Source organism: Paroedura picta, chromosome 18 (genome assembly GCF_049243985.1).
Source record: "Paroedura picta isolate Pp20150507F chromosome 18, Ppicta_v3.0, whole genome shotgun sequence".
In the NCBI taxonomy this organism is placed as follows: domain Eukaryota; kingdom Metazoa; phylum Chordata; class Lepidosauria; order Squamata; family Gekkonidae; genus Paroedura; species Paroedura picta.
The window spans coordinates 4,941,437-4,965,237 of NC_135386.1; the positions used below are offsets into that span (position 1 = coordinate 4,941,437).

The 23,801-nt window shown below is 51.7% G+C and overlaps 1 protein-coding gene across 13 annotated transcripts in view; it reads left to right on the forward strand.

Moving 5' to 3' along the window:
• Positions 1–23,801, forward strand: part of CELF6 (CUGBP Elav-like family member 6) — a 110,725-nt gene that overhangs the window by 19,674 nt on the left and 67,250 nt on the right. For 7 of the 13 annotated variants that reach the window (XM_077317488.1, XM_077317487.1, XM_077317489.1 and 4 more), the window contains exons 1-2: positions 1,559–1,919; positions 11,324–11,406. In XM_077317488.1, coding sequence (XP_077173603.1) covers positions 1,577–1,919; positions 11,324–11,406 — 426 coding nt within the window. In that variant the 5' untranslated portion in view covers positions 1,559–1,576. Of the gene's footprint in view, positions 1–1,558; positions 1,920–9,872; positions 9,891–11,323; positions 11,407–21,122; positions 21,202–23,801 lie in introns of those variants that run through there. The other 6 variants (XM_077317502.1, XM_077317500.1, XM_077317507.1 and 3 more) reach the window with 4 other exon arrangements.

A 23,801-nucleotide genomic window follows, 5' to 3' on the forward strand; every position in this document is an offset into this window, starting at 1 on the left:
AAGAGAGCTGGGAACTGTTGCAGAGGGTATGTTAGCACAGGCAATTTAGTTTTTGCCATGCGAGAGGTAGGAAAAAGGGGGAAGTTAGAAATGCACGTTTGGTGGCAAACCAATGGAAGAGTGTCCTTTGACAACAATGGACTCTTACGTCCCCATTAAGCCTACCCACACGCTTGGAAATCGAGCTAAAGTTTAGCAGTGGTAGGGATTATTAGGAAAGGGACTGAGAATAAAACAGCCGATATTGTAATGCCTCTGTATAATCAGCCTTTCTCAACTTTTTTACTGTTGAGAGACCCCTGGAAACGATCCTCAGGCGTTGAGACACCCCATAATGGCACAATCGTGCTGAATATGGTTGGGAAGCAGAGCTGTGGACATGCTCACCTGGGGCCCCTCCCCTTCCCACCCCCTCCAGGCCCATCCTTGGCCATTTGGCGAGGGCTGGTGGTGGTCAACATGGCCATAAAGTAGTCATGTCATGCAATAAATGTTTAACACATTTAAATATAAAAAATTAACTCCCACTCATTCCAGAAATATAGATTCAAATGAGTAGTCGTGTTGGTCTGAAGTAGCACAATAAAGTCAGATTCCAGGAGCACCTTTAAGGCCAACAAAAATTTATTCAAGGCGTGAGCTTTTGAGTGACAAAGAGTGCTTGCACTCGAAAGCTCACACCTTGAATAAATCTTTGTTGGTGTTAATAGTGCTACGGGAATCTGATTTTATCATTCCAGAAACTCTTCCAGGGCCATCGAGAAATCCCAGGGTTCATGAAACCCTGGTTGAAAAAGCCTGGTCTAGCTTTGTGGTGCAGTCTGTGTAACATTTCTGGTCACCATATCTCAGAAAAGACCCTGGGAAGAGGGATCTTTACAAGATCACACACACACACACAAACACACACCCCTCGTCCTTTCTCCTGCTTTGCCCCCGTTTCCCCCCTCTCTGCTTCCAGAGGAGAGCCTGAACGCATGCTCCGAACGGCGGGAGAAGCGGATGGGCGCATGCACGCGTGTTCCCCGGCCTGTGCCAACTCTCTTTCCAGAGCCCATTCACACGCGCACGCATGCACGCAGCCAGGGATCCCTTCCTTCCCGGGGATCCCGGGCTCCCCGCTGGAATCTGCCTTCCCGGGGACGCGCCGTGCCTCCCCTCGGAGTGGCCAGACGCTTTTCAAAAACGAATCCCCCTTGCCTTGCCTTGCCTTGGGCTCCCCGAGCCTCCCTAGCAGGGCCGGCGTGCGCCCTGTTGCTTCCTCCCCCGGCTTGCCGGGCTGCTGGGCAGGGCGCGCGTTCCCGCCTGGCGCACGGGCCCTCCCCTCCCGTCCGATTGGCCGCGGCTGCCCCCGCCCCCCCCGGGATGCAAATGGGCAGGCCCCGGGCCCGGGCTGACGTCAGCAGGAGGGAAGGCGGGAGGGAGCGCGCGCGGCGGCCGGCCCGGCCAGGGAGGCAGGGCGGAGGGAGGCAGGGAGGGAGGGGCCGAGCGCGGCGCAGGGGGCATCGCCCTCCCCGGCTCCGGCGCAGGCGAGGCAGGAGCCGGGGCGGGGCCGGGCCGAGCCGGCTGGCAGATCATGGCTACTCTGGCCAACGGGCTGGCGCCGCCGCCGCCGCCGCCGCAGCACCAGGTGGCCCCCGGGCCGCCCCCGCCGCCGCCGCCGCCGCCACCCCCGCCGCCGCCGCCGCCGCAGGCGGAGAGCGCCGCGTTCAGCACCACGGACAGCGGCGGCAGGATGAACGGGCTGGCGGGCGGCGGCGGCGGCCCGATCGCCATGAAGGACCACGATGCCATCAAGCTCTTCGTGGGGCAGATCCCGCGCAACCTGGAGGAGGGCGACCTCAAGCCCCTCTTCGAGGAGTTCGGCAAGATCTACGAGCTCACCGTGCTCAAGGACCGCTTCACCGGCATGCACAAAGGTACAGCGCGCCCGGACGCGTGTCAGGGGGCGTGCAGACGTGCAGCCACCCCCCACCTACCCTACCCACCGCCGCCCGTGCCTGCTTTCCACGGAAGCTCCGCCAGGGAAAGGGGGGGCAGGGCAAACTGCTGGGGTCCGTGGGGGGGGGGGTGGGAGGGGGCCCCTATCCACCAGCAGGGGAGGGACTGGCACTGGCAGGGAGGGGGAGTGCAGCCCCCCTCTATTCCCCCTCCTACACCCCCCTTTTTTCCCTCTCCTCCACCCCCCTCCGCCGGGTGCCAGCTCTCTTCAAAACACAGGCATGTGATGAGGATTGAGGTGTGTAAAGTTGGGTCACGTGGGGTGTCGGGGCAGGGGAGAGAGTAGTGTGAGGATGGGCACGCATGTGCGGAAGGGACCCATAGTGGAGGTGGTTCGGTGGTGGGGAGGGAGGGGGCCGGTTCCTAAAACGGAGACAACGACCCCCATCTGGATCCGGAGCAATCTGCCCCCCCTCTCCACTGGCCACATGTTTCCTTCTCCCAGTTATTCTGTCTGCAAAGTTGCGCAGCCTGGGGTCTGCCAGGTGGGGTCGGAGGGGGCATGGGAAGAAATACCCCTGGGAGGCCAGAGAGGGGGAGACTGGCCTTGGGGAAAGACTGACCAGGGATCATCGGGAAGGGTGCCCGCCATCCCTTCAGTCCCCTGCAAAGTTGTGTCTGTTGACAAAGTGTGCATGGCGGGCAGAGCCAGAGTGGGAAATGGCAGGCAACTTTGATGCATGTGTGTACGCCACCAGAATGTTTTTTCAACATGGGACAAGGACCCCAGTGGCAGATGCATCTAGAGAAGGTAGGGCGATCCTAAGGAGATAACCAGAGTAGGGGTCAAGGGGAGGTGAAAGGTAGTTGTAAATTTCTTGTGCTGTACAGAGGGGTTGGACTAGATGACCCCTGAGGTCCCTTCCAGCTCTCTGTTTCCAACACAGGCCCACTAAACAGGACTTTCTACCAGGAAAATATTCTCAGGTTGGCACTTGTTAGTGTCAGTGAAAAGGGTCCCCATCTCTCTTCCTCTTGCTGGCTTAATTTGTGTGCAAAGCTGGAAAGTGCGTTGTGTGTGTGCATGCTTGGGAGTATCTAACTCCAGGAAGTGTCACAGAACTAACTGGTCTCCTTTCTCCTCTATGAGTATGCATTGTAGTTTTGAATTTTAAAAAAATGGATTTTATTGATTTTCAAATGGGATAGTGTGTTTCCTGTCTGGGGAATACAGCTCTTTCTTTTGCTTCAGAGTTAGGATGAAAACAGGCCTGGGTTTACCTGCATCTGTTTTGGATTCATAAGGGCGGGCGGAATTTGAACTGCAAAACAGGACTAGGAAATGCCCAGAAGGTGTTTGTGGATGCATGGGATCTATCCCTGTGGGACCACAACTGGCCTCCAGATTTTCTCTATACACAATCTACATCATCAGAGGTGGGAGAAAAGAATCCTTAACAATAAAACATCACTTGGGATGTGTGTCAGCATTCGTGGTAATAAGAAATAAAAAGCATATAAGGAATTGTGGTAGGGACGCAGTCAGGAAATGTCTCTTCCTTTCAGGATACAATACACTCTTAGATGGTCAACGATCTGCAATGCACTTTAGATCAGGGGTAGTCAACCTGTGGTCCTCCAGATGTTCATGGACTACAATTCCCATAAGCCCCTGCCAGCATTTCCGTGAACATCTGGAGGGCCACAGGTTGACTACCCCTGCTTTAGATAAATTCAAGTGGGTAGCCGTGTTGGTCTGAAGCAGCAAAACAATTGTATTTGTACACAATGACATTGTATCTGAGGAAGTCTGCATGCCCAGGAAAGCTCATACCTTGAATAAAACTTGGTTGGTCTTAAAGCTGCCCCTGGACTCTAAATCTGTAATGCGCTTTAGAAGCAGATATCTCTGTTTCTTCTGCAAAAGCACACTACCCAATGTGTGTGGGATGAGGGCTTTTGTTGATGAACCTGCTGCCCCCCCCCATAGTTGTTTCAGAGGGTAGATGTGGAGGTCTGCATAGAACAAGAACATAGAACAAGTCTTAGTTGGCCTGTAGCACTTTAAAGACTCAAAATATTGGCAGGGTAGGGACTTTTGTGAGTCTGAAGAAGTGAGCAGTGACTCCTGAGAGCCCCTCCCCTGCCAGCAATTCTGTTAGTCTTTCAGGTGCTCCTGGACACTTGCTCTTTTCAGAAGAAGTGAATGGTGCCACCAATTCTGTTAGTCTTTCAGGTGCTCCTGGACACTTGCTCTTTTCAGAAGAAGTGAATGGTGCCACCAATTCTGTTAGTCTTTCAGGTGCTCCTGGACACTTGCTCTTTTCAGAAGAAGTGAATGGTGCCACCAATTCTGTTAGTCTTTCAGGTGCTCCTGGACACTTGCTCTTTTCAGAAGAAGTGAATGGTGTCACCAATTCTGTTAGTCTTTCAGGTGCTCCTGGACGCTTGCTCTTTTCAGATCTGAAGAAGTGAGCAGTGACTCATCAAGGCTCCTCCCCTTCCACAAATTCTCTGTGTCTTTAAGGTCCTCCTGGACTCCTGCCTCTTTTCTTTTGCTGTTGGAACAATTAGATTCGAGTCCCAGAGACCAACAAGAATTTCAGGGTATGCACTTGTGAGAACTTCCTTTGGTAGACACAGCAGAGCAGAAATCTGGATCTGAGTCCTTTGATCCTAGTCAGAAGGTCGACTCTCAAAAGCTTATACCCTGAAGCACTTGGTGGTGGTGCTACTGAATTTAGCTGTTCCCCAGCAGTTGTACGGCTCCTGGAAAGCAGTAAACCAGTTCAGTCCCAGTTAGGCCTTGCGGCAGGTGAGGAAAGCCTGTTTTCTCATTGGCCATATTCAGATTTGGTTTATTCTGTACAACTTGAGAAGGCTGTCCTATTGGTTGGTGCACAACAAAATTATCAAGTTTTTTTAATTAAAAGGAATGTTTGGGTCTTGCTGTTCACTGAAGGTGTTGTGTGAACAACTAATGGGGAAATGTCCTGAAGTTACACCAGTAGCCAGTTTTGTTAACTGCAAAAAAAAAATGTAATTAAGAGAGAATTGTTTTGTATATCCCGCTTTTCACTCCGTGAAGGAGACTCAAAGCAGGTTACAATCACTTTCCCTTCCTTTCCCCACAACACCTGTGAAGTAGGTGGGGTTGAGAGAGCCCTGACAGAACTGCTCTGTGAAAACAGCTCTAAGGGAACTGTGACCGGCCCAGGGTCAACCAGCTGGCTTTCATGTGCAGGAGTGGGGGGACAAACCCAGTTCTCCAGATAAAAAGCTGCCCATCGCTACGCCAAGCTGACTCTCAGATTCGATCCCTGTGCCACATTGCTTGTCTACTTTTCATTCTTCTTGTAAGTAGCTCTATCTTTCCCTCTACCCCACTCCAAACTTGTCCAGTGATAAAACAGCTTGTGTGTCTGTCTGGCAAGCCCTTTCGTCTTCTAGAAGTCCAATTCGCATTAAGAGGCTTAGTTCTACAGCACTTTTGCTGTTCAAAGGGATCTGCAAAGCTTTCACCCTAAGAAGAAACCCCCTACACTGCAGAACACAAAGTGGGGACAGAGTAACTTGACAAAGACCACCCTAGCTAATCAGTGGCAGAGGGAAGACTTGAATTCAGACCCACTCACCCTTAATATAACACATAGTCTAGGCCAGGGGTAGTCAAACTGCGGCCCTCCAGATGTCCATGGACTACAATTCCCAGGAGCCCCTGCCAGCATTCGCTGGCATTCGCTGGCATTCGCTGGCAGGGGCTCCTGGGAATTGTAGTCCATGGACATCTGGAGGGCCACAGTTTGAGTACCCCTGGTCTAGGCTATATCGGATCTTAATCCAGGCATAGTTATAGGAAAGTAAATCAAATTCTCTGGGACTTCCGAGTTGTCGTATTGATGGCTGGGTTGTCAGTGTCCTGGGTTGCCAGGTGGCAGGGGAGGGGCTCATGGGAATTGTAGTCCATGGACATCTGGAGGACCACAGGTTGACTACCCGTCCTATGAAATATAACCCCTGCTGGTTGATTCTCTTCTAGCGGGTGGAGGTGGGTGGCACAGAACATTTCAAGGCGAGCGGGGATTTGACACCGCATCTTGTTTCAGCGCAAACCTGCCCCTGAACCACAAAACAAGAGCAACGTCAGCTTGTACAACTTTCCCCTGGCGTGTCCGTTTTGAAAAAAGCACCCCTTCTGGGTGCCGCCTAAGAATCGGCACAGCGGCAGATGGTTTCCTCAGCTGCAAAAGAGGCAGTAGATCACTTGTTGTCAGAGAGAGAAAGCCGGGTTTTAATTTCCAGCCTCTCTTAAGGATGTTCCCGGAAATGCTCTCGGAAAATATATATTCGAGTCAGGTCCGGGCGTATGCATCAGAGCCTGGAAAGGGAGCGGGATACAGATCATGGCAATAAGCACAAATATCAAAATGTGACAAGATGCAGGGAGCTTTCCCCCCCTTTTTGTCCCCAAGGGAGCCACCAAACCAGTTTAACAAGCGATGGAACGGACGGTTCTGTCCCAGCACGATAAAGAAACATGGGCACACTCTTTTCAGTGTCAGACCTCAGGACTGATTGGAAAGTACTGAGCTGAACAGTTTCCGGAAAGCCAGGTGAACATTGGGTGAAGGGTGATGGGAAAGGGCTGAGGCTCAGTGGCAGAGCCTCTGCTTGGCACGCAGAAGGTCTCCGGTTCAATCCCGGGCATCTCCATTTAATAGGACCAGGCAATAGGTGATGGGAAAACCTGAGAGTCTGGAGAGGCACTGCCAGTTGGAGTAGACAATACTGAACATGATTAAACACGACTCTGAAGGAAGCTTCGTCTGTGTGAGGCCACCCATGATCCTTGTGCTAAAGAGTCCTCAGGAAGCTAGTTTGACTGGGGATGCCAGCCTCCAGGTGGGACCTGGGGATCCCCTGGAATTACAGCTCATCTCTTGACTAGATCAGTTCCGCTGGAGAAATTGGATGCTTTGGAGGGTGGGCTCTAGGACACTGTAGGGGTAGTCAACCTGTGGTCCTCCAGATGTTCATGGACTACAATCCCCATGAGCCCCTGCCAACAAACGCTGGCAGGGGCTCATGGGAATTGTAGTCAACGAACATCTGGAGGACCACAGGTTGACTACCCCTGCTGATAACCACTGAGGCCCCAGTCTTTCCCAAGCTCTGTCCCCAAATCTCCAGGAGTTTCCCACCTGGATCTGGCAACTCAACACCCTCATCTCCAGCCAGTAGCCAGGGGGGACCTGGCGACCCAAACGTTAGCTTTTCAGACATGATCCAGACTCCTAAGGCATTCTGTCCGCTGAATTCTGTCCGCATTGCTTCCTTCTATTGCTTAATCTCCTCTGCCCCAGATCTTGGTGACTGTGCAGGCCTGAATAAAAATTAAACACATCCCTCTGCTTTAAATATATCGCTCAGCCAATGCAATGACGCGTCACCGTCCATCTAATTAAAGAACGCCGGTTGATTGGGTGCGGCCATCCTAGTTGGCCGTCTTTGGTGGTTCGCTTCTTCGCAGAGGTGAGGTGGCGATCCGACAGCCTGAGTAGAACTTCAGGGGCGGTTTGAACCGCGTTAAGCTATCCCGTGCCCGTCTCTGTCTGTCTCCACCCCAGCAGCGACAAGGGTCCCTGTTTCCTCGGCTCTCTGACCCATCCTGTTTGGAAGGCGAGATGGTTACACTTATTAAGAGCTATTAATACTTCATCACCTGGCAGATTTAATTGTGCCAATATTAAAAATGCATCCATGTCAAATTTTGTGCATTAAATATTTACAGCCGGGAAGGGGGGGGGACCTGTTTGGCTTCTGTTTTTAATATTGTTTTAAGGAAGCTTTGGATAGGGTATCGTGGTTGAAAAGGGAGGGGGCGGGGCGGCTAAGAACGCACATGGCACATTATGAACCTAGCCCGATTGGTGTTGCTTGCGTTGGGGTTAGCGGCGCATCCTTGCCTGGCTTCTTTTCAGAGTCTGCCGAGGATGGCGGCGTTTCCGAGATGCTTGATTTTCCACAGGCCCTTCGCAAAGCCAGCTCATGAATGGCCCGGGCGAAGCCACACCAACCTGATTCACGACAGCGCTGACTTATGAAACGGCCACCCAAGCTCCTTCTGGGAGCAAGAGGAGTGTGAGTCACGTTGCACTGTCTCCTCTCCCATGCCTTTCGATGCACAGCATGCGCTAATGATCCAGGAGTGTTACTCACACACCTTGGCAAGATTAAGGGAATCCAGAGTCACTAGTCATTGCTTACTAGGCAGGGCCTGTGGTGTTGGCTGTGGAGGTTATTTGAACACACAGCAGGTAGGGACCCTGAGGGCCATCGAGACCAGCCCCCTGCACAATGCAGGAAGTTCCCCCCTCACTATCCCAGAGACCCCCAATCTATGCCTGGAAAAAGGTAAAAAACCTCCAGGATCCACAGGCCAATCTGGCCTGGAGGAAAATTCCTTCCTGACCCTGGCACGTTTTTGGACAGAAGACCACCAAGAAAGTTCAGGTTTCCGCTCAGAGGCAAGCACAGACCACTCACTTTTGCTTTTCTTTTGCCATGAAAACCTTACAGTGGTCGCAGAAACAGGCTGCAGCTAAAAGGTTTTCACCCCCCCCTCCCCATATGTTTTTCGCCTTGTGATTTAAGATCAGGAGAGGTTTTTATTGAGTATCACCACCTTCTAATCTCCACTGGTTGGTAACAAGGCGAAGGCATTTTCACCGGTGGCCGCTATATTATGGAGATATAACAAAAAAAAGCATCTAAAAGGGCCAATGAGAAAGACAGATTTCAACACATTCTTATTTCACAAAAGCTTTATGTCCTAATCTGTTGGAATAGTCCTGTACAAATCCTCTTTGATTGCTGTTACTGGTGGGACAGATTGTTTTCAAAGTCAATTTCTTTCTTCCTGTTATTACTGGATTTTGTTACTATGCAAGCCACCTTGAGATCTTGAAAGATTGGACTTTTTGTAAAAATGAGGAAAATAAATAAACAGGAGAAAGAAAGAAGAGGGAGGGAGGGAAGTAAAAGAAAGAACATGGGGGAGAGGGAAAGGAAGGAAGGGAGAAAGGGAAATAAAGAAAAGGAGAGAGGGAGGAAGGGAGGGAATGAAGTAAAGAAAGAAAGAAAGAAAGAAAATCCTCTGAAACAAATAAGTCGACTTTAAGCAGGGTCTAGAGCAGGGGTAGTCAAACTGTGGCCCTCCAGATGTCCATGGACTACAATTCCCAGAAGCCCCTGCCAGCAAATGCTGGCAGGGGCTTCTGGGAATTGTAGTCCATGGACATCTGGAGGGCCGCAGTCTGACTACCCCTGGTCTAGAGACTACACAAAGACAAGAAGGATTCCTTGGAGTAACACAGTGATATTTCTCTGTGATACACGTGGTTTCCCTCCCAACCTTGGTTTGGGGGCGGGGTAGAGCCTGAGGAGGGCAGGATTTTGGGGGGAGAGCTCCAGCCACTGCCTGGAGGTTGGCAACTACGGTGGCATCTGCCACCCATGCCATCTGCAGCTCTGCTTCTGGTGGGGCTGTTTCCTGAGTCTGTTACCTGCCACCTGGGTTCAAGCTCTGATCCGCAGGTAGTTTAAGCAGCCTGGGTCAGTCCTGGTTCTCCCTGGAAAGTCTGTTCTGCTCTTTGCTCTGAACCTTGCCTGTCGTTCAGCTTCCTGCACTGGGAGAGAGAAAGAGAAAGCCTTGATCCTGATTGAGGCCTGAATGAACAGAATCCAACATACCAATGCTTTCTGGCCTGGTTGTTTCTCCCGGGAACTGCCCCTTTAATTAAAAAAAAAAAACTTGAGCGAACACCATTTTCCTTGACCAATGAGTAATCCTGTAAGGAACTACAAGGGAGGGGTTCCGGGTCAGAGGTCATGACTTCCTGCCAGAGTTTTTAATTGGACCGGGAAGGGTTCTGAGGAAGGGAAAGCAGGTGAATGTTATCAGGATGGAGTAATTAGGGGGAATTAGGAGGGGGGGGGGGCTTGTAGCAGTCACTTTCTTTTTAACTTATCTTGCAGGGCTGTTGTGGGGATAAAAGCCAGCCACGTGGGCTGCATTGAGCTTCTCAGAGGAAAGTCAGGAGAAGGATGCAAGAAAGGGATCTTACAAAAGAAAAAAAACCTGGTTTGATGAAGATCTGAGAGCAAGAGAGGACTATAATGCATTGGGCAGGATTTTGGACAAGAATTGGGGAAGCCTATGAAACTCTCTGGGTGACTTTAGGCTAGAGTTGCCAATTTCCGGGGGGGGGGGGGGACTGGAGATCTCCTGCTGTTACAATAAGATCAGTTCCCCTGGAGAAGTGGCTTGCTTTAAATAGAGTGGGCTCCAGCATTATAACCTAAGGTTGCTAGGTGCCCCTGGCCACTGGCGGGAGATGGGGAGGGACAAGGTGGCCAGATCCAGGCTGGAAAACTCCTGGGCATTTGGGAATGGAGCCTGGGGAAGATGGGGACTTCAGTGGGGTCCAAAGCTCCAGAGCCCACCCTCCCAATCAGCCATTTTCTCCAGGGAGATTTATTTCTTTAGTCTGGAGATGAGCTGTGATTCTGGGGGATCCCCAGGTCCCCCCTGGAGGCTGGCATCCCTCTTTTAACTGCTGAGGCCCCTCCCTTTCCCCAACCTTGCCATCTCCAAATTCTACCCTCCCCCTCAGATCTCCAGGTATTTCCCAGTCAGATTAGAAATCCACGCTCCTAACCACTACACCAAGCTGGCTCTCCCTACAGTCCAGCCTCTAGAGAAGCCATTCTCTTCAAGGGAACTGTTCTGTTGTAATCCTGGGAGACCACTGCCCCCTGGCTGGAGGTTGGCAACTCTAGGACCTTGGTAGGGTACCGTGCCATGCTGACCCCTTTCCAAAGCAGCCGTTTTCTGCAGGAGAAGGGAAATAAATATTTTCAGTGACTCAGTAATAAATCAGGAGGGTTCCCTGGTCAGGGAACCGCTGAGGTCCCTCCTGTCCCCGTCCCCCGACGTTAACATCTCCAAGCTCCACCCCCACCCCCAAATCTCCAGTTATTTCCCAACAGAGACCTGGTGACCCTACTTCAAGCAGGTTCCCTCCTCCTAGCCAACCCTGCAGGATTGTTGTGGGGAAAGAACGAGGGAGAGCTTTGGAACGGATTGGGGGAACGGCCAGATCTAAAAAGTGAGTCCTTCTTAGCACAGCTCCTCGGAGTCGGCTCATTGATGTGGTAATCCCCACAGGTAGGAACTGGCCACTGCAGTCTGGAGAAGAGCTGTAATGCTGGGGGATCCCCGTGCCCCACCTGGAGGCTGGCCAGCCAAGCGGCTGCTTTTGTACTAATGACATGTGTGTCTGTGATAACACCCCTTTCCCCCCCTCCCTGTCTCCCGCAGGCTGTGCCTTTCTGACGTACTGTGCCAGGGATTCAGCACTGAAGGCCCAGAGCGCCCTGCATGAGCAGAAGACATTACCCGGGGTGAGTGGAGGGGTTCTTCTCCGGCACAATTGCTACCATCTTCTGTTGGCGGCCCCAGCAGGGGTTTGGCCAGGGGGCTGTTTCACTGTGAGCATGGCACAAATTTGCCAGGAAGCATCGCAGAAAGACCTTTGAAGGAGAAATCGTTTCCGCCCCTGGATTCCTCTGTTTATTTTTGTTTTAGAGTGTAACCCTCTTTATAAAACTGGCCCAGGAAAATCCAGCTGCCAAAACACATTGAAAGTGCGTTATCCTTTGTGTGCGGAATGGGCCATGGTGAGCCAAATTCAGGATCGCCTCTCTTTCTCGGGTCCTGCTTGGGCTGGTTTCTTTGCTCGGCTTACGATTTGCACTTCTTCGGACTCATTTGACTGGACTATTTGTCCCCGTGTTGTCCTTTTTCGAGCGGAGACAGTCGGCAAACGTCTCTTTTGGAGCAATGGATTCTAGAGATGTTTTGGAAGTGTGGAGTGAAAGAGATTCATTATGCTTGAAGGGTGCTTCTGAACAGATTGGCATTGGAGAGTGAAAATGCAGTGCTCCTGATCCTCTTGGTTTGTGGAGTTCCCCCTGCCTCTTTGTATTGTGGTTCAGGGAACGTCCAGTTGTGCTTTCCTCCTTTCAAGAGCACGTTTGGACACAATGTCCTCTCAGCCACCGAGTGGTGTACCCAGTCTCCCCATGCCACGTTGCCCAGCCCTTCAAAACTTGCAGAGACCCCCTGTCTCTTAGCATTAAGGGATGGGAAGGTGACTGTAAGCCGCTTTGAGCCTCCTTCGGGTAGGGAAAAGCGGCATAGAAGAACCAACTCTTCTTCTTCTTCATTATGGGAAAGGGGCCAACACAAAGGAGGCATGCTTTGCAGAGAGACAGGAGCAGTGGATTCACCCCTGCTGCTTTGGGATCGCTTCTGCTTGTAGAGCAGAAACTCCTGGTGGTTTGGGTGTCTCAAGAGCGGACCTGTCCCTGGATAGGGAAGTCCTGAGAAAAGGGTGGCTCAACCTCCAAGTAGGGTTGCCAGCTCTGGATTGGGAAGGAGCTGGAAACTTTGGGGGTGGAGCTGGGAAAGGGCGAAATTTGGGGTGGGGCAGGACCTCAGTGGAGTATAGTGCTATGGAATCCACCCTCCAAGGCGGAACTGATCTTTTCTCCAGGGGAACTGATCTCTTTCATGTGGAGATGAGCTATAATTCCAGGGGATCTCCAGGTCCCACCAGGCGGCTGGTATCCCGACTGGGGAGGGACCTCAGTGGAGCCTAGTGCTACAGAGTCCCCCCTCCCGAGCAGCCCTTTTCTCCAGGGGAACTGATGCCCTTAGTCTGGAAATGAGCTTGAATTCCCGCAGTCCCCCCGGCCTCACCTGGGGACGGCCATCCCTCGGCCCAAACCCTTCCCTCTTTACCTAGTCTTTTACCTGAGGGTTCCATGTCTCCAAAGCTTTTTTCATGGTCTTCTAGCCTGAGGGCTGTCTGAGAGAGAGCATCTTAAGCCTGCCAGACGTTGTTTGTCTGCCCTTGGCAGGGTCTTGGCTCGTTTCAATATTGATACTCTTGCAAACGGTGGTTTTAATGGATTTACTGCATTGTTCTTGCTTTGTGAGCTTCCTCAGACGGACCCGTGGAGAGGCTGCGTATCAGTATTTTTTAGACAAACAAATGAATCGCAGCTGGGGTTTTGGAAGCGGGGCTTTGCTGAAATAGGGAACTGGTAAAACCTTCTGCTAACATTTCCAGGCAGTCATATCTGAGTGGATCTCAGCTAGGAAGGGGAGCCGAAATTGCCTCCAAACTGACAATCTATAACCCCCCCCCCCCCGAATCCCAGCTCCCATCCCTTGCCCAACCCCACAGGACAGTTCCCCAAGCCAAATCTCCCAGGGGTGACGTCGCAGTGAGAATCCCAGAGAAGGGCCAAGATCTGCCTGACCTCAACCAAAGGCCTGGTAGAAGAGATCCGTCTTGAAGTTCCTGAATTCTTTCCCTCACCTCTTCCGGAAGCTCATTCTGCCAGGCCAGGGCCAAAAAGACCCTGGCTCTGGTTGAGGCCAGGCAAACATCTCATGGACCAATCTATTTGTACCCACAGAGTGAAGAGCCCTGCGGGCGGCAAAAGGAGGCAGATGGTTCCTCTAGTACCCCAGGCCTAGACAGCATATAGCCTTAAAAGTTAAAAGCAGCACATTGAACCTGATCTGGTACTCAACTGTGAACCAATGCAGCCGTCTCCCTGCTGACATATCCCGGGCTTTCCTTTCTCACCTAGAATGACCCCCTGCTGGCCAGCTGATCAGTGGCAGGGGTGGGTGGTGCCAGGCCTCGGATCTTGGCAAAAGATCCCTGGCAAAAAGATCTCCGTGCCTTTTCTTCTGGAGACGACCAGGCTCGAACAAAGACCGTCTGCATGCCAAGCAGATGCTCTCTTGCTGAGCCACAGTTTCCTCTTCCTCTAATTGAATAGGCCCACAATGATAATCATCGCAGTATCTCACGCAGTGGAGCTATGTCGGCGATAAATCCTTCCCGTTTCTTTTCGGGAGGATGCGTGAAGGCCGTCAGCGTGTTTATTTTGGTCCCAAAACAAAACTTTCCTGAGCCCGGTCCATGATAGACGATCCTCCGCTGGGATCTCCGTTTCGTCACAATCCGTTTAGTGGCCAGGCACACACTGTTGGGCGAAGCTACCTCACAGGGTTGTTGTAAGGATAAAAGAGAGGAGAGGAGAACGACGTAAGCCGATTGGGTGAGGAGGGCAGGCTGTAACTCCTGTTTTGCCTTGCTGGAATTTTGTTTCGCTCTACTGCTAAACACCGCAGCTCCGTCCAGGTATATCCCACTGACTTTGATGCCACAGGGATTTAGAATCATAGAATAGAATCATAGAATCATAGAGTTGGAAGGGGCCATACAGGCCATCTAGTCATAGAATCATAGAGTTGGAAGGGGCCATACAGGCCATCTAGTCCAACCCCCTGCTCAACGCAGGATCAGCCCAAAACATCCTAAAGCATCCAAGAAAAGTGTGCATCCAACCTTTGCTTGAAGACTGCCAGTGAGGGGGAGCTCACCACCTCCTTAGGCAGCCTATTCCACTGCTGAACTACTCTGACTGTGAAAATGTTTTTCCTGATATCTAGCCTATATCGTTGTAGTTTAAACCCATTACTGCGCATCCTTTCCTCTGCAGCCAACAGAAACAGCCTCCTGCCCTCCTCCAAGTGACAACCTTTCAAATACTTAAAGAGGGCTATCATGTCTCCTCTCAACCTCCTTTTCTCCAGGCTGAACATTCCCAAGTCCCTCAACCTTATCTTCATAGGGCTTGGTCCCTTGGCCCCAGATCATCCTCATGATGATACTCATAACAGTAGTTAGAGAAATCCAGTAATTGATGATTGTGCCATGCGTATCTGTTTTGTTTTGGTTTTTTTAAGGGTAGGCAGAACGCAGCAATCCCACTGTCCTGCAGGGTGCGGAAATTCTTTCATTGCTCAAATTCTGGCCACAGTGCTAGCATCTTCCCTACGCCTGTGGCCTGCCCTCCCTCTCCCCTCCCGGTACTCACCCACCTGACAATTGGAAAACGTTTCATTTCTTTTATGTCCAAGCTGGTAAATCATTCCACGCTGATCCAATGATCTCATCTATTTAGTTAGCTTTATTGCCCAGATAGCCTTTTAAATCTGGTTGTATTACAATGGTGATTTGCAGTCAAGGATGCTTGCTCCTCCGGATCCCCAGAGGATATTCCCACAATGCATCAGGCAGGAGATACTGGCAGTGGCTGGTTTCCCTACAGGGCTGTCAACTTCTCTGCGATGAAGGCTCCAGCGCCAGACCCAACCTGGATGGTGGCTAGTCTAGCTCTGCGTTATCTGCCCAGAGTAACCGCCAGTCTGAAGTCTCAGATTCTGCCGGCTTTGAAACCCGAAATGCGTCTACTGGAGAGGACTTGGAGGCTTTCAATAGACCAACCATATGTGCTTTCTATGTCTCCGCCCAAGCCCTGTGTGATGTAACATCCAGAAATCCAAAAAAATACCTGAGCAGATTCAGGGTCAGTGTAACAGTGGATAAAGTTGCCAACTCTGGGGTGAGAAATTCCTGGAGACTTTGGGGGTGGAGCCGGGAGTGGGCGGGCTTTGAGGTGAGGAGGAACCTCCGTGGAGGATAACGTTATGGAGTCCCCTCTCCAAAGCAGCCCTTTTCTCCAGGGGAACTGATCTCTTTAGTGAGGAGAGGAGCTATCGTTCCAGGGGATCCCCAGATCCCACCTGGGGACTAAAAGTTTGGATATAGGAAATGCAGCAGCCCTTTTCAACCTTTTGAGTGGGCTGGAAGGGGTCAGCTGGCCATGCCTCCCTGCCACGCCCAAGGTGTCTGGGGAGGGGGAGAGAAAGGAGGTGGTTGGAGGTGTCCAGGCTAAGTCAGGATATAGGGGAAAGGCCAGGGAGCCCCTGGAGAGTGATAATGGAGCCCCGCACTTTCCAGGGGGCCCTGGTTGGGAGTCCCTGCTGTAGGATTTTTCAGCCAAGCCTTTCAGTGCAGTCCCAAGCAGAGTTACGTTCCTCAATGGCGGTCTCTCCCATCTCCGACTGCCTGGCCCTTCTTACTGGAGCTGCCGGGGATTGAACTGGGGACCTTCTGCATTCAAAGCAGACGTTCTACCGCTGAGCCAGGGTCTCTGCTCCAAGTCTTTCCCGTCAGCTACTGCCTGGTCCTTTCAATTGGGATCAAACATGGGACCTTCCGCGGGCCAAGCAGAGGCTCTTCCACTGAGCCCCTGTGCATCCTCTCCAGACTTAGATTCCGCGGGAAGTGAGCTTTTAGTCCTCACTAAATTCTACAAATTCTGCGTGGTGCGATCTTGTTCTCCTGCACCTCGCGTCGATCCGTGCTGCCGGGCAACGACACCCCCAAATCCTGGTGCTATGGAGGAAGGCGAGGGGGAAGGAAACCTCCTCTCCGCGTTTTCTCAGCCTAGCGTGGCGCGCATGAGTTGTTGGGAGAACAGATGAATGAAATAAGTAGGGGAGAGCAATTTATATGCTGAAATGTGCTATGGAAGTGACTTATAATGATAATAACGCATGGAATGGCGGCATTCACCATGGGGAGATAACCGCGGGATCCCTTTCCGAGACGGCTATTATGAGCTAAAGCCCAGGGGGGAGCTGGAGAATTTCTTCCCTTGTTGGTTTTCCACTGGGGAGCAGAGCAGCCCGTTTGGAGGCGGCGGCGGGGGGGGGGGGGAGAGGGAGGAAGAGAAATGATCTCCGACACATTCCCCCCCCCTCCCTAATTTAAATTTACTTGCAAATGTTCAAATTTATATTCTCTGAACGGCAAGTTTTTGTCGGAGTTTCCGGTTGCGAAGGTTGTCGGATTGAGGCAGTTATGGGCAAGGAGGGAACCGAACTCATGTATAAAATATTCAGTTTGGCTATTCAGTCTTCAGTTCTGTGCATGGCAGAGCGGTTTCCTCTATGCTCCGTAGTCAAGGCTTGCAGAGAATTTGGAAGGGAGGCGGCTGGGTGGTAGTGCGCCTGCTTGGCACCAGGAGGTTTGTTTGTTTATTATTTGATTTATATACCGCTGCTCTCCAAGACTCTATGCGGTTTACAATCAAATGATAAAAGAACTATACCCATAAAATCCCCTCAACTGTGTGCCTGACGGAAGAGCTTCGACTTGCAGGCCCTGCGGAAAGCTGTTAATTCCGGCAGGGCCCTTAGGTCTTCCGGGAGCTCCTTCCACCAGGTTCAATCCCTGCCACCTCCAGCAAAGAAAAGGATTGAGTGGTTGGTTGGACCCTGGCTTGGTGACAGAGCACCTTCTTTGCATTCGAGAGGTCCCGGGTTCAATCCCCCGCATCTCAGCTTCAGAAGCAGTTTTTTTGGGGGAAGACCCATCTCTGGAGCGTTGCTTCCAGTCAGAGCAGGGTCTTCTGTGTTTGATGGATCAAAGACCTGGTGCTGGAGTACTAGCTATCGTTCAGAAGGTCGCACCGTCCATCTCTGGCACCTGTAGCTAAAAGATCTCAAGACCCTGGCGAGATGCTGCCTGCCCAAGCAGGCAATGTTGATCTAGAAGGAATTAAGTTGCTGCCTGCCAGAGCAGACAAATACTGAGCTACATTAAATCAAGAAAGCACAAGATTTGCTGCACATGCATAATATCCTCAAGGGCCCAGAATCAGTTCCCGGCAGCTCAAGGCAAAGGGCCTTGGGTAGCAGATGCTGCCCAGATGCTACCGGTCAGAGCAGGAAATAGCGAGCAGGATAGACCAGTAGTCTGAATTGATATAAGTGGTGGTGGAAAAGCAGCATGCGATGCTGCCTGCCAGAGTAGGCAAAAACCTGTAGGGTTTTCAGAACAAGGCATGTTCAGAAGTGGCCAGCCATTGCCAGCCGCCATGTCACGTCCCCGGTATTCCTTGGAGGTCTCCCATCCAAATAGTAGGCCGGCCAACCTTCATTGGCTTCCAAGCTCTGTTGAGAACGGGCTATCCTGGGCAATCCAGGTCAGCTCAAGTACAAGTAGCAGTATCCAAAAGGAAATGCTGCGTCTCACCAGAGGCGATTGATCCTCTCTTTGAAAAGTACGGTGCAATGTTGCAGTATAAATATTTACACTGAACTGAGCCAGGGAAAGTGGGTAGGGACGAGACTGACGTTCCTCCTATCAGGTGACTCTGAATAAATACCTTCAGGTAATAGCCCTGTTTGGTTTGCGTTTTGTCATTTTTAATGGCTCCGGAGGCACGCCATTGGTGGGACGGGAGTGGTGCATGAATAATACATGGCACGGATCCTCTTCTTCTTCTTCTTTTTTTACCGGCAAGACTCCAGAGGGAAACTGATTACACGTATTTTGGAACGGTGCCCCACAAAGTTGCATTTCCAAAGTAGGATTTGGAGCTCAAAAAGTAAAAGCTGGATATTGAGAGGTTTTTTTTTTTAGTCCTTTAGGGGGTTAGATACGTCTTTGTCAAGAGGGGAGGATGTAATCCCATGGGACAGGGATAGGAATGCCTCACTAATCTCTGGGTACTCATAATCTCCTGGCCCTGGGATTCAAAGGTTGACTGCCCCTGGGTATGGAGGTTCCCCTCAATTACTGCTGCTAGTAGCCACTGGTAGGCCTATCCTCCACGAATCTTTGTATTCCCACTTTAAAGCTGTTTATTCCTGTGGCCACCTCTAGATCTGCTGTCTGCGAATTCCACATTTTAATCACCCTCTGGGTAAAGATGTAATTCCTTCTGGTAGGGTAACACTTTACAAAATGATTCACAAAATTACTCGGGCTAAATTGTTAGGGACTATGATCTTCACTCCTGTGTCTAGTTTGCTGTAAATTGAATCCTGCTCTGTAATCTTGCGTGATCTTATGTGCCATGCCAGCCCTTAAATGTGTTTTTTTAGATTTCTCGTTGGTTCTACAACCCAAATCCTGTGTCACTCTCTGTCGGGTCTCCCGCCCTGCCGATTGAGTTGACTCACCCTGCGTCATCTGCTTTGATTCCTAGTGAGAAAGGCAAATTAGAAATAACGTGGATGATTTTTTAAAAAATTCACATTCTTTCTAGGCCGCCTTTTTCACAAGGCCTCGGGACAGACGATGCAGGGTGAGTTCAGACACTCGATTCAACGGGGGAGTCCAGCAATTAGCGCATTAGGATTTTAGAAGTCTGGGGCCACCAGAAGGTCCCGAAGCCCAGTGGAAGTGAAAACGTTCACATGGCGCTTGAAGCAGAAGTTACATAACAGGATCCTGTTTAGAAGCAACTAGATGCAGCTGTATCAACCACGACCCACGTCATTTCCTTGAGTCAATTTGTGATCCGTTTTGTACAGGGCAACCCTATTATGTATGCAGAAAAAACCCTCCAATAGTTCCGTCTTGCACGGATGCAGGTTTTCTGTGTTGCGATCTCGGCCTCCGCAGGCCTAACGCCGACCCTGGGACTCAGCGTCTCCCAGCGTGCCACGGCAGGGCCACGGAGGGACGTGGCGAGCCCTTCCCACAGCCCTCCCTGCCCTCGTGGCCCCCCCCCCCTTGCGCGGAGATCGGCAGAGGTGGCTGACATCTCCTCTTAAAAGAGGTTACACGGAAAGCCATTGACCTGCTGTTCTAATTGCCTGACATTCTGTTTAGTAAACCCTAATTACTGGAGCCCGGAGTTAAATGGGAGGCTGTTAAACCAGGATTGACAGCTGAGGCTGTGGATCTAATTACAGGCGTGCCGTATGCAGGGAGCCAGCCAGCGCTGCCGCTGTTGCCGTGGAAACAGGCACGGCATGCGCGCTGAGAAGGCAGCGGTCGCCCAGTGAGGCGCACTCCAAGCTCCATGGGCTCACGTGACTCTGGAGGTGCCCAAGGCATGGTATCGTGTAGGACGTCCAGCCGGTCCATGGGCCTGTGTCTCTGGCTGGTCAGGACCTGAGCTGCATGTATTGGGTTATACGCACAAACATCTATGTATCATTTCCCCTTGGAAGCACAGAAGATGTCTGCTATACCCCTGATCCTTCACGTTTGCCTGTGAGGGGCGAAATGCTGTTCAACCCAATTCCAAAGGTGATCTGACTCCACTGGGAGCGAGAGAAAGAAATTTTACATGCAGAAGCAGAAACACATCTTACATGGCAGGCTCGTGTAGGTACATTTGATTTATGGCGGGCAGATCTACTTCCGAAAAGGTTAATTTGAGGAGGAACCAAACGTCCTGCACCTGTCCGTAGAAGACTTGTTCGTTAAGAGATTCAGGAAATATTTTCCACTCGTCCCCTTGAATGAAGGCCTGGATCCTAGGGAAATTTCTGTGCAAGGAAGGGAGGCAATTTAGTTGCCAGTTTTATCTCCCCCCTTCCAGCCTTCAGGCTCTTCCCCTCATTGGGGAGGATTTGGGGCCCCAGTGGCCGGTGGGGATCTCCCCTTTCTGCCCCTTTCCCTGACACATATCTGTTCTCAACATTCCCTGCTCCTGAGACATATTTACTCCTCATCAGACTGCTTTTGGTTTGTTGCTTTCTGTCTTCCATTTACAAGCATATTTTCTTTCTGCATATCTGGGGAGTCCCATGATAATCTAGGACAGGGGTAGTCAACCTGTGGTCCTCCAGATGTCCATGGACTACAATTCCCGTGAGCCCCTGCCTGTTGCTGGCAGGGGCTCATGGGAATTGTAGCCCATGGACATCTGGAGGACCACAGGTTGACTACCCCTGATCTAGGACACCCTGCTCTGTATGGGGGTGTCCTGATTTTGCTGCTTTCTCAAATGACACACACGGTGTGGGGACACAACCGTTTTGTGCCTAGATGTTTGCAAATTCTCCTTCCCTCCCGCGTTATCGTCATCGCAACCCCCTGAGGCTGGTCGCGCCGAGGGAGGGAAAAGGATGGGGTCTAGCGAACTTCAGAGCTGAACGGGGGCTTGAAACCAGTTCGCCTTGGTCCAAGCACAATGCTTCAGTCTTGTGGCTTCTCTTTTATGCAGCGCATGTGGGAACCGCCAGCAACTGCCCCCGTGGCTTAGCATTTCCCTGCTTTTTACAACGTTTCGGGTCAGGCTCCAAACAATGGCTTTTGAAGATGTTTGTGAGGTTCCAAGGGAGGGGGGGGGGACACCTCTCGGAATGGTTCAGCTGCCTCATGTACGTTCCCTTTTAAGTGTGGGTGAGCCATGTGAGCATGTGCAGAGCTGGGAAGCCGCGGACGATGATGCCAGAGCAGCCCGATGGCCAGGCTCAATGCATGCCAGCCCAGGGCTGACGGGAGTGCGGGAGCCAAGGTAGGGACTGAGCATCCGCGCACGCATGAGGAGGAAGCCAGCTCTCATGCGCTGCCCCTTCCCCGGCTCAGCTTGCCTTAGAGGCGGTGTGTGCTTCTTTACGCCGAAAAAAAGCCCTCTGTCCCTGCCCCCGTACTGCTGTTTACGTGTGCAAGTTGGCACCGTGGAAATCCTGCTCGTCTTCCCCAGGCACGGCTTCGGCAGCAGGAAATGGACTCTGGAGAATAAGATGCAAGCTTCCCATTAGGGCTCTCCCCCTTTTGTGCGTCTGCCCGTTTTCCGAGTGCCCCATTCTGAAGGGCTATAATGAGGTTGGGAAGAACGAGGGGGAGGGCGTGGGGGGAGGGAGAGAGAAGACTCGGATCCGCGCAGTCCCTGTCATTCCTTGCCCACAGGGTGGTGGAGGCAGCCTTTTCTCCTTCCTTGTTCTTCCAGCTGGGTCTCCTACGGAGCTGTCCATCAGCACTCCGCCCCGACTCCCGGCCTCTTCCTCTCCGAGCATCTGATCCGCCGTCTCCTCCAGCAGCTGCTGAGCCTCCCTGACATTTTTTTCCAATATGGGTTTGGGGAGGACCCCTGTCCCTTACGCCTTGCCTGAGCGTGGGCAGGGTGAGGCAGCGTAGCCGGGAAAGAAGCAGGAGGCGGGGTGCGAAAAACGCCTCACCTGCAAGCTGCGGGGAAAGGGGCCACGGCTTGGCAGTCGAGCCTCTGCTCGTCACGCAGAAAGCGCCCGGTTCGATCCCCGGCGTCTCCAGTAAGGATCTGGTTGTAGGCGATGGGGAAGACCTCATCCAGAGAAACCGGAAAGCCGCTGATGGTTTGGGCAGGCGAGACTGACGTTGACCCTGCTGAGCTTTGCAGGGCATCCCCATAGGGTTTTCTAGGGATGAGGCAAGGCGAGGTGGTTGGCCATTGCCTTCCTCTGCGTAGTGGCTTTGAACTTCCTTGAGAGTCTCCCATCCAAGCATTCCTCGGGAGGCGTTGGGTTCTCCATCTTTGGAGATTTTTAAACAGAGGCTGGAGAGCCATCTGACGGAGAGGTTGATTCTGTGAAGGTTTCAAGGGGATGGCAGGTGACAGTGGATGAGCAATTGGGATGTGAGTGTCCTGCATAGTGAATGGGGGTTGGACTAGATGACCCAGGAGGTCCCTTCCAACTCTATTATTCTATGATTCTAAATTCCGTCTAAACATCTGGAAGAAGTTCCTGACAGAGCAGTTTCTCAGTGGAACAGGCTTCCTCGGGAGGTGGTGGGTTCTCCATCTTTGGAGATTTTTTTAACAGAGGCTGGAGAGCCCTCTGACGGAGAGGCTGATTCTGTGAAGGTTCAAGGAGGTGGCAGGTGACAGTGGATGAGCGAGAGGATTGTGAGTGTCCTGCATAGTGCAGGTGGTTGGACTAGATGACCCAGGAGGTCCCTTCCAACTCTATGATTCTGTGATTAACCATGATGACCTCTGCTTATCTTCGTATGGCCTCCCTGGAGGGCTTTCAAGAGACAAGCAGAGGTAGTCGGTCATGGCTTGCCTCCTGCACTTCCGTGCTGGAGTCTCATCCCAATTCTAATTAGGACCTCTTCTGCTTAGATATTGTCAAGTTGAATATATAATATTATCTGGGACTGTGAATCGACAAGGCAAACGATACTGGCTCTTAGCAAAGAATGGCTTTATTTTCTTTTTTTTCTTTCCGGATAAATCCTACAGCTTGCGCATGCCAGTTTAAAAAAGACTCTATTTTTTTGTGTTTTATTTCTTTGGATTTCTAGACCGCCCTCTCTTCCAAAGCAGATTCAGGGCAGCAGACAACATGGATCAAAACAGCGCGGTTAAAATCACAGTTCAGCATTTTTAAAACATTTCCAAAAGAACAGCTGGTTTTCCCTACCCTCTTTTCACTCCCCAATGGTGTCTCAAAGGGACTTAGAATAGCCTCTCTGCCTTTAGGCTGATTGGGAGTTGGTGGGCAGAAGGGATTGTGTCAGTGCTGGGCTCTTGGGGCCCCTTCTTGCACGCCCAGGGAAATGCCGGTTGCCACTTCGGAGTTGGGAGGCAAATTTCCTCCAGGCCAGACTGGCCAGGAATTCTGTTTTTTTGGGGGGTGTACATCATCTGGGAATGGGATTGGGATCTCTGTGGTTGGGCATGTAGCTGTGAATTTCCTGCATTCTGCTGGGGGTTGGACTAGATGACACTGGAGGTCCCTTCCAACTCTAGGATTCTATGATTCCCTTCCTCTCCCCACAACAGACACCCGGTGAGGTAGATGGGGTTGAAAGAGCTCTGGCAGAACTGCTCTGTGAGAACAGCTCTAACAGGACTATGGCAAGGCTGCCTGCAGAGGATGCTCCCGCATCTTTGCACTCCCTCACACCCCGAGCTGTCCTGGATCGGGGGGACGGGGTGTTCCAAGGAACAAATCAAAAAAGGCCGAGCTGCAGATGCTTCTGTCTATTTCGTCTCCGAGGAGGTGTCCTTGCGTAAAAGCCTTGTTGGATCAATGAAATCTGGCGGGTGGCTGCTGGATCAAAGCGTCGTCTGACTCAGGGCCAAATGAGTTGTGATCCACGGTTAGGTTTCCCCGTGATTTTTTCCCCTAA